Raw genomic sequence first — 12,770 nt, forward strand, 5'->3', positions numbered from 1 at the left:
AATAGGAGATGGAGAGAAAAATACAGAACATGACAATGTAGGAGAGCAGGAAAGGAGACAAGGGGATAAGGAGGTGGAGCACAGGAGACAAGTAGAGAAGAAAAGTAGATGAGAGATAAGGGGACAGGAATAAAGGAGAGGAGATGGGAGAGGGGAGAGGAGGGCAGAGAATACGAGATAAAGGGAAGAGAGGAGACAGGACATGATCGGAGAGGAGTACTGGAAGCTGACAAGGAGAGGAGGAGGAGGGGCAGAAAAGGAGACCAGGAGAGGAGATAAGGAGTCAAGAAAATGAAAGATAAGGAGGTAGGAAGAGAGGAGAGGAGCAGAGACAAAATGAGATGAGGAGATGAAAGGAAAGGAAAGGAAAGGAAAGGAAAGGAAAGGAAAGGAAAGGAAAGGAGTGCTGAAAGCAGACAAGGAGAGGAGGAGTGTGAGGAAAGGAGGTTAGCAGAGGAGATAAGGAGTCAAGAAAATGAAAGATAAGGAGATAGGAAGAGAGGAGAGGAGCAGAGACAAAATGAGATGAGATGAGAGGAGAGGAGAGGAAAGCAATGAAAAGGAAAGGAAAGGAGAGGAGGAGGGGCAGGAAAGGAGGTTAGCAGAGGAGATAAGGAGTCAAGAAAATGAGAGATAAAGAGATAGGAAGAGAGGAGAGGAGCAGAATGAGATGAGAGGACAAGAGGAGACAAGGATGTAAAAACGAAATAGGAAGAGATGCGAGGAGGTTGTAGGAGAGGAGGGAGGAGGTACAATCTCTTTTAGCTTTCTGTCCTACATTAGAGACAGGAATAATTCATAGGACGGGAACATGTTGTACAGGAAATGTCATGCGTTGATCACGACTCCAGTGCTTTAACTTTGAGTTGACAGTTTTACCTGTACAGCTTGAGGATGACAGTGCCGTACATGATGGCGAAACCCAGCAGGCGAACCCACCGCAGGAGGATACATCGAAACACGCTGGGATGGAAGTACAGAATCATCACCTGTGGAGTGGTACAGCAGCGTTAGCGTTCACACCAACACACACACACACACACACACACACACACACACACTGATTATATATATATCTTTCTCCTGTCACATTCCTCTCATATTCACACAGAAGGAATCAGAAATGAACATGAGTCTCCGCCATGTGAGATCCAGAGCTGGAGGCAGATTTGGCCTCGCTGATATCCTCCGCCTCCAGAGCTCCTGCTGACATCTCTTAACTGTATGTTTTTCATATGTCAGCTGCCAGAACATATTAGATACCAGAGTCTGAAGGGTTAGTTCTTATCTCGCTGATGGTATTTAACAAGCGACTGCATCCGAGTACGATTATGTTAATTTGTATTTACAGCGCGTGGACGTTCACATGTGCGGCCCAGGTTGTCATTTTGGGTCTGGGAATAAAACAGAGGATTTGCCGGTGGCTCACAAAATGTCAGCCGTTCGATTTCCTGCTTGGTGTGAGGTTTATTCGCACCTATTACCATTAAAGACGAGGCTGCGACGGAGGCTGAGGTCTCACATTCCACGCTGGAAAGATCAGAGCTTCCATTTGCACATTGGCACAGCGCCACATGTCAAATCTCCAGCGACCCGAGCAAAGCTGAAGATCCGGTGCAGTGACTCTGCGCTCGCTCCAACTGAAGCAGAGAAAACCTGCTTCACTCACCTGGCGGGTACACACCATCCAGGATGTTAAAGTATGACTCCTTCCTGAGTCAGCCTGCTGTTTGAATCACACAAAACATACACAGGGACTCGAGTTTAACCTTGATGATTACAGGCTGCCGAAAGCTTCAGTTCATTGTTCTACATCTAAGTCACCTCATGAATGACAAATACAACACTACAAATCTTCCTTTCTCTGTGTTTCTATAAAGATGATTATCTTTATAGCAGCTCCTAAATGGTGCAAGTTTCACAGCACTGAGAGGTGTTTTATCCACTACAATAATATGAATAGTCTGTTGCTCATCTGACACAATGTCCTGACAGTGAAACCAACAACACACAGAATTTGATGCTGTTCTCCTTCACTGTTCAGACTCAAGTGATTCTGCCTGTTTTCATTTCCTCAACAAATAGGTGAAGGATTTGCACTAACACAGCTCGTGTTTCTACAGCCATGGTTGTAAGAAACATAACTCTAACCCAACAAGCATGGCTGAAAGTGAAATTATCAGTGACTCTGTGGTGGTTACACAAAGAGAAGCAGCTTCTCAGACTCTTTTAGTGTCTTACTGCTCAGAGGGAACTCATTCAGCGGCTCCTCTGGCAGCAGCACAGTGTCTCTCCCTCTCCTCTCTCGCCGAGTCGGTGTCGTCAAGTGATTTTGTCATAAAGCTTTGATAATGTAAACCTACGTGACGCTCATGGCTCAATAAAAAACTACACATATGTGACTGTGTGATAGTTGTGGTATCATAACAGCCTGTCACAGGTCACAGCGTGATGATTAGAGGAGAAATGGCAGAGCATAAAGGTCCAGGTGGGAAAAAACCCAACTCAATCATTTAAGATTTTACTAAAAGAAGGAAATCACCTGTTGATTTATATATATATAGATCCCAGGGGAAAATTTTTGTATTTGGGAGCTGCTTAAATGTGTAATTTTGTTGAACTATTAATATTGTACACAGAATCTGAATCTCACTGTGAGTCACTGTTGTTGTTCACAAACTAAAGAAATGAGAGATCATTTTAGTTAAGTTTTTACTGAATATCTGAAGTAAAACAGGTGAGTGATGCTTCAATCTGTATGATGTTCTAATGTGTTTGTTGTGACTGTTTTCACTGTGCTTCCCCCCAAAAATACACCAATCGAAACCAGAAACCGAGAACAATTATCATGTGGTTTTCATGGACATAGTGGGGGATGGAGGGATGGTTGATACTTAGTACTCCATCTCTGCTGTGACTTCATTTACAGTAAAAACTTTGTGTTTATCTAAATCAAATTACATTAAAATCTTATGATATTTAGTAGTGGATACACCAGAAAGTGTAAATTATAAGGTTTCTGTCAATATTTCTTCATGCTTGTAAGATAAAAATATGTGAAGATATTAATGAAAATACTTGACATATTTATTAAAATCCTGCCAAGCTCCGCCGGCAGAGCTTCCAGGATGGGAATTAATCCTGACGACTTTTATACCAGCTCCTAAATGGTGCAAGTTTCATGGCACTAAGAGGTGTAACTGCCCAGTCACCAGAAGAAAATTTTGGCATTGTATGTTTCTGCAAACCACAGATATGTTGCATTTATAGGTTTCATATATATGATGTCAATGTTTTTACTAACAAACAACTAAACCAAGTGTTTTTTAAGAGAGATATTTTGGCATTTACAGACGTGATTGTGGCATCAAAACCTGGTATTTAAAGCCAAAACGTGACCTTTCCTAACCATAGCCAAGTCTTTTTTTGTGCATGAACATAACCACATGTTCATGATTCAGTATGTAAGATTTAGGGGGATTGAGTGGCATATATCGGTGAGGATTGCAGATTACAACCAGCTGAAACTTCTCCTGGTTAGGATTCCTTCTGTGGTCTTTGTTTAGGAGGCTTTTACCGTGAGCTGAGTCATCCACAGAGGTCTCTTCCTCTTCAAAACAAATGGAGCTGGTGATTAAAACCGTTAGCAGTTGCACGTTACACATCAGCGATTCTCTGACGCTGTTTGGCATGTCTGAGACGGGTGGCTCACCCATCACATGCTAATGTGTGCTCACCTATTTTCTCTGATAATTTAAGATCCTGACGTTCAAGATGTTTTCACCGGAGGCTGGTGAAACACAGAGTGCAGCAGTTTCACGTCACAAATTAGTGTTTCTTCCAACATTGCTAGTCACAGAAGGGCTTCTAACTACTGTGGCTGATGTGAAACCATGAATGGCACCATCTAGTGCCAGTGTTTTGTCTGCTCTGGGCTACTGTAGACACCATAAATGAGGACCCGCCCCCAATGTAGATATAAACGGTTAATTCTATAGTAACAAAAACTGCAACTCTTTAATTTTCAGGTGATGATACACTAATGAATACATGGTTGTAAATATCATATACAATTCCTGACAACTTACACCACTGAATCCAACACACTGGACCTTTATAGGGTACTCTGAACATAATCATGTAGGTGTGTAACAGCAAAGACACAGTATGGGGGAAGACATCACCTACACTTTTTGGTAAGATGACAAAGAATAATTGAAGATACTCGAGACAGGGACGGGATCACGGTGCCTGCAGCCTTGCACTCTCCCACCACTAAGTATCTTATGCCTCTAAATCTTGATTTTATATTATATTCATATATATTAAACCAAATATGTGGACTATAAAAAAACTTTTACTGGAAAGACAAATATTCGGAGATGGTCGATCAGACTCCAGGTGTCTGAGAATCCAAATTTTCAGCTCTTGAAGTGCTGATGCTGCTTGTTAGGGATGGGAAAAGACTTTGGTGTTGGTCAGCTGGTCTCGTTTGTTAACGTTACTTCTGATCGCAGCACTGTAGACTGTCTGCCTCTCTCGTTCCGTCAGCATGATGCTATTAATAAACATCTAGATAATCGATTATTGGCATTTGTGAAACAATGCCGAATCATCCACGTCCGCATTGCGATGCATCTAAGAATCAATTATTTCCTCCACCTCTAATATCCACCTACAAGGTTTCGCTAAATGTGTTAGCTCTGTGATAGTCTGGTGATTTGTCCACGGTGTTCCCCGTTTCTCACATGCTGTGAGCTGTGTTAGACTCCAGCATCCATTACAGTGGGATTTTATTCATATTGTTGGATGGTTGCTTTACAAAATCCATCAGCTGGAGGTTACAGTTAACCACACAGCCTCAGACAGAGTATTGTGTATCATTACAGACGCAGTATAAACGCATCCCAGAGGAGAACAGCCAGTGATTCATCCCAGCTCCTTACGATGCCTTGGCATTCAAGAGACAGCAGCTATCCGGAGTAATTAAGCTTAAGCAACAACCGCACCTGTAACCTCTTTTCCCCAGAAAAGAAGCACAACATCTGTGGCAAAATCAAGAAACCAGCCGACCCTGAGGCTGCAACAGTCTGCCTATTAGACGTGTTAAAAAGAAAAGGGAAACTAATGTGTGATTGGGAATATGGATGATAGTGTACACTCTCTGCGAGGAAACAGTACGCTACAAAGACATAAAATGACAACAATCTAAAATCTGTCTCTTGCTTTAATGATCATAATTTTGCCATGTTTGTTTGTATAATCGAAAACTGACAAGATCAGTTTCTCTCATTCCACCGAAACATGGCTCAGTGTGCAATTAAACTGTCATAACGTCCCTATTTCCACCCATCAGTCCGTCCACTCTCAGCTCCGCTCTGGCACACAGACATCTCTCTCACCTCCTGATTAAGTATGTGTCACACAGAGGTGAAGCAACAGTTTCCTTCCATCCACAATCCTCATCAAAACCTCGCACTGTCAAAGTCCGTCATTGGTATGCTGGTCATGAGAGAGCAGGGAGCCAAGTCCATTTTATACCCAAGAACAGGAATTATAGCTGTTCCTCTTTAATGCTCCGCTACCGACTGTGACTCACTGTTGCAGCTCAGGATCTGATAAATTAGTTGGTATATGGTATTATGAGACAGAGTTTCATTTTATGTATCAATTTTGGAAAGAAATTGCTACCAAAAATGAATCCCTTCACATTTCAGACAAAGACACACTTTGTCAGAATACAGGGATTTTGTGGAAGACAGTCTGACTCATAGCTTTAATACCAATAACCTGCTTTAGGGAATAATAACTTGTTTTTTAAAGGGATGGATAAACATTTTGGGAAATATGGTTACCAGCTTTCTTCCAAAGAGTTAGGTGAGAATCATGTGACATCAGTTTTATGTCTGTAGGAGCCTAACTGCAGTTTGTTGATGTTTTGGCTACCTAGCTACTAACTAATGTGTAATAATTAAGTTCATATGTTTATTCATTCATTCATTTCCGTAACCGCTTATACTCTTGAGGGTCGCTGGAGCCTATCCCAGCTGACATTAGGTGAGAGGCAGGGTACACCCTGGACAGGTCACCAGACTATCACAGGGCTGACACATAGAGACAGACAACCATTCACACTCACATTCACACCTACGCACAACTTAGAGTCACCAATTAACCTGCATGTCTTTGGACTGTGGGAGGAAGCTGGAGTACCCCGAGAATACCCACGCTGACACAGGGAGAACATGCAAACACCACCGTGCAGCCCAAGTTCATATGTACAGAAACAATATTTACAGTATTTGCAGGTCTAAGTAGATACAGTTCATATTCACAGTAATGCAATTAGTTAATCATCTCATTTCTTGAACTTAATCTATGTGTCGATAATTAAAAATGCCTAAAATGTTATGTATATTTACATTTGTAACCTTAAACATTAGCATTAGGGTACGACAGTGTTGGTGCTTACCTATAATTGCCCTTTTACACTTTTGCCAGTAGGGGGAGTTTTGGATTTGAGAGAGTTAATTGCAGCCAGACAAGTGGAGGGTAGTGCCCCACACAGTTTTTGATCTCTTCTGTCTCTTTTACCTCTTCCTTTATCTCTCTCCTTTTTGGACAATGTTGGATTTTGGAAATGGGCAGCTGTTTCTGTACCATTACCTCTTAATGTCATTTACAATAGCCTCTGTAGATTTATTTTAAAGTGTCCATGCCGAACTCATCACTGCTATTTGTATGAAACTTTGAACTGGTTACCACTCAGCACTTGAAGACACCATTGGCTCCAGTGCAATTTCAAATATATCAACTTTACTTATCTTTCTTATTTAAAACAATACCTAACACCACATATATCCTCATACTCACTTAGACATAATCAACAACCTTATTTCTTAGTTCCAACAACTAACAGAGAAATGGGCAGACATGCCTTTAAATTCAAAGCTCCCGCTGACTGGAATTATTTGCCCATCAACATAAGAACAGTTAACTCACTGTCCCTCTTTAAACACTAATTATCCTTTCTTAAAACATCATGTTACTGTTTCTGATGGTGATGTCTTTCTGTTTCTTACAGAAAATGAATGGCTCCGAGCGGCATTTATTCCCAGAACAAATCACGGGTATTTATGGCTCTAGCTCTGATCGCCACTGCTGGAAACAGGACACCTGAGTGGTCACGCTAATTTTTAGGGATGTAACGATACATCGATCTGGATCAGCATATCAATGCAATGATCAACGATCCAATGTCACTGATGCAAAATAAAAACATCAACACAAATTGTCATCTTTATGATACACCTTTATCTTAAAACACACTTTGCACGTCTGTGTCACCAATTCCATACAAGCCCACCTCCTTCCTAAACATTCAAAAACAGTGCTTGTGGCCTAGCGTCAGGCAGGGAACAGCAAGCAGCCGAGAAAGAGACAATAAGGATATTTATTGTTATCGTCTCATATCGATCGCAGGCCCCTGAATTAAAACAAATCAAAATCGTAACATGGCAGACTTTGTGATATGGCACTTGCAGGGGCGAAAATCCCATTTCATAGTTGGGGGGGACAATAAATAGTAAAATTTTAGAGAATAATTCCAGGGGGGGACAAGGAAAAAAAGTTGTAACCTGTCTTTTATACAGCATCTTTTACCGCAATTTGACGCTTTAATCTTCTCTCTATCTCTCCAACAGGCAGAGCGAATGTCTATACTAACTAAACTAAAACTAAAACTAAACATTTCCTGCAATTAAACTGGTAAACTGGTTTATAAACAGTGTGCTGTGAGATCTGCCGCTGCGCACCTCACAACTGTGCGTAATAGTCGCACGTAATGACCGCTCCTTGTCAATTAGACTGCACGTCTTTCATGTTTGTCTCACTGACAGGCCTACAGACAGGTACCCATTAGCTACACTCCGCCACAACCGTGCCTAATTGTCGCGCGTAATGACCGCTTCTCGTCTGCACGTCTTTCATGTTTGTCTCACTATCAGGCGGAGAGCCTACAGACAGGTACCCATAGCTATGAGCAGCTCCGCCACTGACTACTCTTGTCTTGTCCTGTCCTCTCCCTCTTCTTTCTCTCCTGTCCTCTCTGACTATCACTAAACTCTGAGCTTAAGCATTAGCTTTTAGCTTAGCAGCACTCGTAATTGAGTAGGCTTTTGAACAATGCAGGAGAAATGTTGCAGACAGTTTATATTATCAGCCTGGGCCTGGGGCTTGTTGTAACAGTAAATGGGATGTGTTGTAACTTGTGTAAGTTAAACTGTGTCTGTGTGAGTGAACATCTTACCCTGCGATGCGCGATGTGGGCAGCGGTTCCAGCCACACGCTGCTACTGCTGCCAAGCAGCCCCGGCTGTTGGAAAGAGTGTGGGATATACCACTACTAGGAATGGGAATGGGAAGATTTAAATAGCACATTATTGCGCGATTATAATGAGCACCACTTACATTCTGCTTTCAATAAATACTACTGCATTGTTCAAAAATTATTAATTGTGTCTCAAATTATTCTAGGGGGGGACAGCTTTATTGAAGGGGGAGTCATGTCCCCCCTGTCCCCCCCCGGGATTTCCGCCCCTGGGCACTTGTGATTTACACCCCTCTAATTTTCGCACCTTTCCAGTGTGACTGTCGCTAACTTCTGTGACTGTTTATCACATCGGCCACAAATTCTGTCTGCCTCCATCAAAGCAGTGCTAGAACATCGTCAAAATTAGTCAGCATCGACTTTAACAGAGACTGAATAGGCAGCAGATATAAAAAAGACGCAACAGCTGTAATGTTTTCACTTGCCTACATTCTGGTTTCGACTGTTTACTAACCCTGTTTTCTAGCCTGTTCATGACACTGAATGTGACACACCAGAAAAAAGGCATACTAGTCTGCTGGCCATGGGAAAGGAAACTATTGCCTATTTTTAGTGTGTTTTCCTGTGTTTAAAAAACCTGCATAGATGCTATTTTTGGTGGAAAAAAGGATACAACAAAGCAGACAAATACATAAATAAATGAAAGTGGTTAGCACAGATGAAGAGAACAATAGACAGATTTAATGTTGCCAACCCTTAAGAGTGCAACAATTCACTACACATTTGCTCTCTCTGTCTTACGTTCGGTGTCTTTGCTCCTGCCTCTCCGTGTCTTACTCTCATGGTAACCTGTGGTTAGGATTAGCATCCTCCCTGGCACCTCTGTCTTTTTGCCTCCTGAGAAAACATCCAGCCTTGCAGCTCTCTGGTCTCTACATGACGAACGAAAACAATAAATCACCTCCACAAATAAGAGGTAAAAGTAGGCCACGCTGTTTCCTACACCCACATGCATAAATGCAGAAATGCAAATCCATGCACAAATGCACATGCACACGATCGCAGGAAAATGTCAGGACTTAAAGCAACTCCTTACTTCCTATATATGCACATACACACACACACACACACACACACACACACACAAACATACACAGAGACAGGCAGACAGAAACACACCCTTTCTGCAGTGCTACCCATGTGGACTACAAAGTCACAGGGGACTGCACAATAAAAAGCCACATTTTTATACCGCTCAGAAGAGGAGGTGGCCCTCCTGGTTCGCATCCAACCTCCCATGCCTCCTCCATCAATTAATCAGCAGATGTATTTTTAAAACAAGTTGTGCTAGAACTTGATGGACTGTTTAAAAATGCATCGAGCACCAGAGCGGAGCAGCTGCGCCAGTCTTAGCTGAGGAAGCTTGTGGTGGCAGCAACAAAGAAACAGCAGCAGCAACAAACGTTAAGACTGCGGGAGAGGAGACAGACACAAAGGTGAGACGGCGAGAGAACACGCAGAGGGGTAATGAAAGGAAAACATGGGGGAAGGCGGGGGGACAGGGGAAAGGTAGAGACAGGCAGGCAAGGTGCTAAGGAATGCAGGAAGAAAGATGGAGATGCGGCAGAGCAAAGGGAGGAAGGGACCCTTGAGTGTATCCAAGTGTGTGTGAACATAAGAGAGTGGCAGGGTATTTTTGGGGAGCTATTTTTGGTGCTGGAGTTATCCTTGGGGTGAATGGGGGGAGAGGGTGGATGCAAAATCCATTTCTGAGCACCACAGCAGAAATATATGCAAAGTGTGGTCACGTAAGGACAAACCTACAATACCTGCAGCTCTTTATCTGCTGCACCAAAACTACCACGCTTTCTATTCTAATGCAAATGTCTTTCTCTCGGTAACACTCCAGTAACTTTAGAATAAGAACAAAAACCTTTATCCCAAGAGTCAGCCTCGCGCTCTGAAGCTTTTTCTTCTCAACAGATTGTTTTTTTTCCTTCTTAAAAATGGCTAACATCCAGCCATTGGGCCTTGTGTTTGAGCAGAGCACTGCCTCACAGTTGGCAGTCTGTGCAAGTATTTGAAGGGAGCGAATTCCCCGGTTACATCTGATCTCCTTGTTATATGGCGCTCAGGTTTCTTCCATCTGTTTCCCTGCTAAAGATGAGCTTCAGACGCGGCACCCCAGGTGCACTGTGGGCTGCGAGCACAAGTGTAAATACACACCTATACAATGCACGCTGGCACCTTCCCACCTGGACACGCTCACACATACAGAGAGCAGAAAAGCTGCCAAGCCACAGGCAGCATGCACAATAAGACAAACTCGTACTGTACATGCACACTAACTGTGATGTCTAACTCTTTGTTTTTGTCCAGACAGTGATCAGAAGTACAGGACTGTAACAACATCCAACTGCAACTGAAGAAGTAGGAGGCAGGATTTACTGTCTTGTTTACAGAGTACTGTGTTTCATTATGAACAGAAGGAGCAGGAATGTCTTTCTCTTTTATTTTTAAAGATTATTTTGGGGTTTTTTTGCCTTTAATTAACAGAACAGTGTTAAGAATGAAAGGGGGAGAGAGAGGGGATGACATGCAGCAAGGGCCTACAGGTTGGAACCGAACCTACAGCTGCTGTGGCAAGGACACCGCCTTTGTACATGGGGCACCTGCTCTATCAGAGGCCTGTACTACGAAGCCAGTTCAACTTACCCAGGATATCTTTTCGTTATCTGGCTTGACTAACCCCAACATCAGCCGTCTGGATAACCGGTACTACAAAGCTGGTTATCAACCAGTTCAGTCAACTCTGGGTTTTCCTATCCAGCCACGAGCACGTTCATGTGAGAGAAGTGGGGGTGTTAATTACGAGTGACATCATCACAATCATGAGTGAAGCTGGCTGCTTCATATAATATGAGATGAAACAGTGCTGAAAGTGTGTGGGACTGTGAGACAGTAAAATGTCAGCGGCGTGGGATGTAAACGACACTCTGTAATCTTTTAACGGAAAATGTTGTAAAATGTTGAAAATGCTAACCAAAAAGTCATCGTCGGCCTCATCTTAAATTACGTGTAGGTGTCACTGAGCTATATGTGACATTAGTATACAGTATTTTTTGCTGTTTAGATGGATGAAGATGAAACTCCTCTAAATATGTCACATAAAACACTTTAAAGTAACACCAGACTGTTTCTGCTGCTGAAGTAAAGAGTGTAAAAGTAGTCAATGACTGACGGGGTCTGTCTGACTGAAATGTGGCATTTATAATAACAGGAGCCAATTAACAGTGTGGATTATTTTACTAATGAAATATTATCTGTTTTATCCTATTTCTCATCACACAGGTGTCTCATGTTATTTTGAGCTGCAGTGATGAACTAAACGGACTAAAATAAACTTTGCATTAGTTAAAAATATGTGTTTAGTGTGTAAACAATCTGTTTGTTAGGAGCTCTTTTTAAAACCAGTGGAAATAGAGCCCTGGAACAATGAAATGATTCTACTGACCTATAACAACAAATAGTTCACTCTTATTTTACCTGAGACTCAGGACTGTTTTGTCTGTGGATACTTTTTTTCTGCTCTGGAGCAAGTTAGCTGTTCAGCATCAGTTGGCATGTTGATTTATCTCAGTAAAAAGAGAACCAGCTTCGCAGTACTGAAAACCCAGAGTTAACCCTGAAGTTCACTAACTCCAAATCCTGCTTTGTAGTACAGACCTCAGGTGAGCTGCTCAGTGCTCCAGGAATCACCTTTCAACAAGATGTACAAGGCTTCATTTTCTTGGAAAAAATTTAAAATGTACACCTTGACCTCTCCCTCATTTTAAAGATACAATACTTAAGATTTTCATGAACTTGAGCCCCATTTTTGATACTACTCAAGGTGACCATTTTTTCTGCAGTAGCCAGCATCATTCATGGCAGAGTCCCCCATTGCCACATTTCACACGCAGGCAGGGATTAACAGGACATAATGCACATGTGATCAAGCATGAATGTAAATTAGTCTCTCCAACAGCTGTATCAGAGCTGTATTAAGTTACTGTTGATGCAAACCCAACATTTCCTTCTATAGCTGCCTCATATTCAAACCACTTAACTGCTGAAACGCGGCTTTTACTATGAGGCTGCCACAGGATACGTGATGTATCTGTGACCGTGGTTAAGGGCTGACAGCATTCGTGGAATTGGAATTCTGGGGCCTGTAGTACTAAAGCACACTGTGACCATCACTAACCACTGATGTCACTAAATCAGGCATGACATTTTAAAGGTATAATATGCTGGATTTTCGTAAAAATAATGTATAGACTGACTCATACAAAAGTAATCCCTCTCAATCATCATGTATGACCCGCTAGAAGTGTGTGTATGTGTCTTTTCTCTGCAGAGACTCTGCTCTCTACCTGTATCTTATTATTTTCTTCTTAATG

The 12,770-nt window shown here is 42.3% G+C and overlaps 1 protein-coding gene across 1 annotated transcript in view; it reads right to left on the bottom strand.

Moving 5' to 3' along the window:
* The window catches only part of LOC126382784 (probable G-protein coupled receptor 158), a 130,294-nt gene that overhangs the window by 37,519 nt on the left and 80,005 nt on the right, over positions 1-12,770 (bottom strand). The window contains exon 6 of the mRNA XM_050032856.1: positions 880-989. Coding sequence (XP_049888813.1) covers positions 880-989 — 110 coding nt within the window. The remainder of the gene's footprint in view (positions 1-879; positions 990-12,770) is intronic.

This window comes from Epinephelus moara, chromosome 21 (genome assembly GCF_006386435.1).
Source record: "Epinephelus moara isolate mb chromosome 21, YSFRI_EMoa_1.0, whole genome shotgun sequence".
NCBI lineage: Eukaryota > Metazoa > Chordata > Actinopteri > Perciformes > Serranidae > Epinephelus > Epinephelus moara.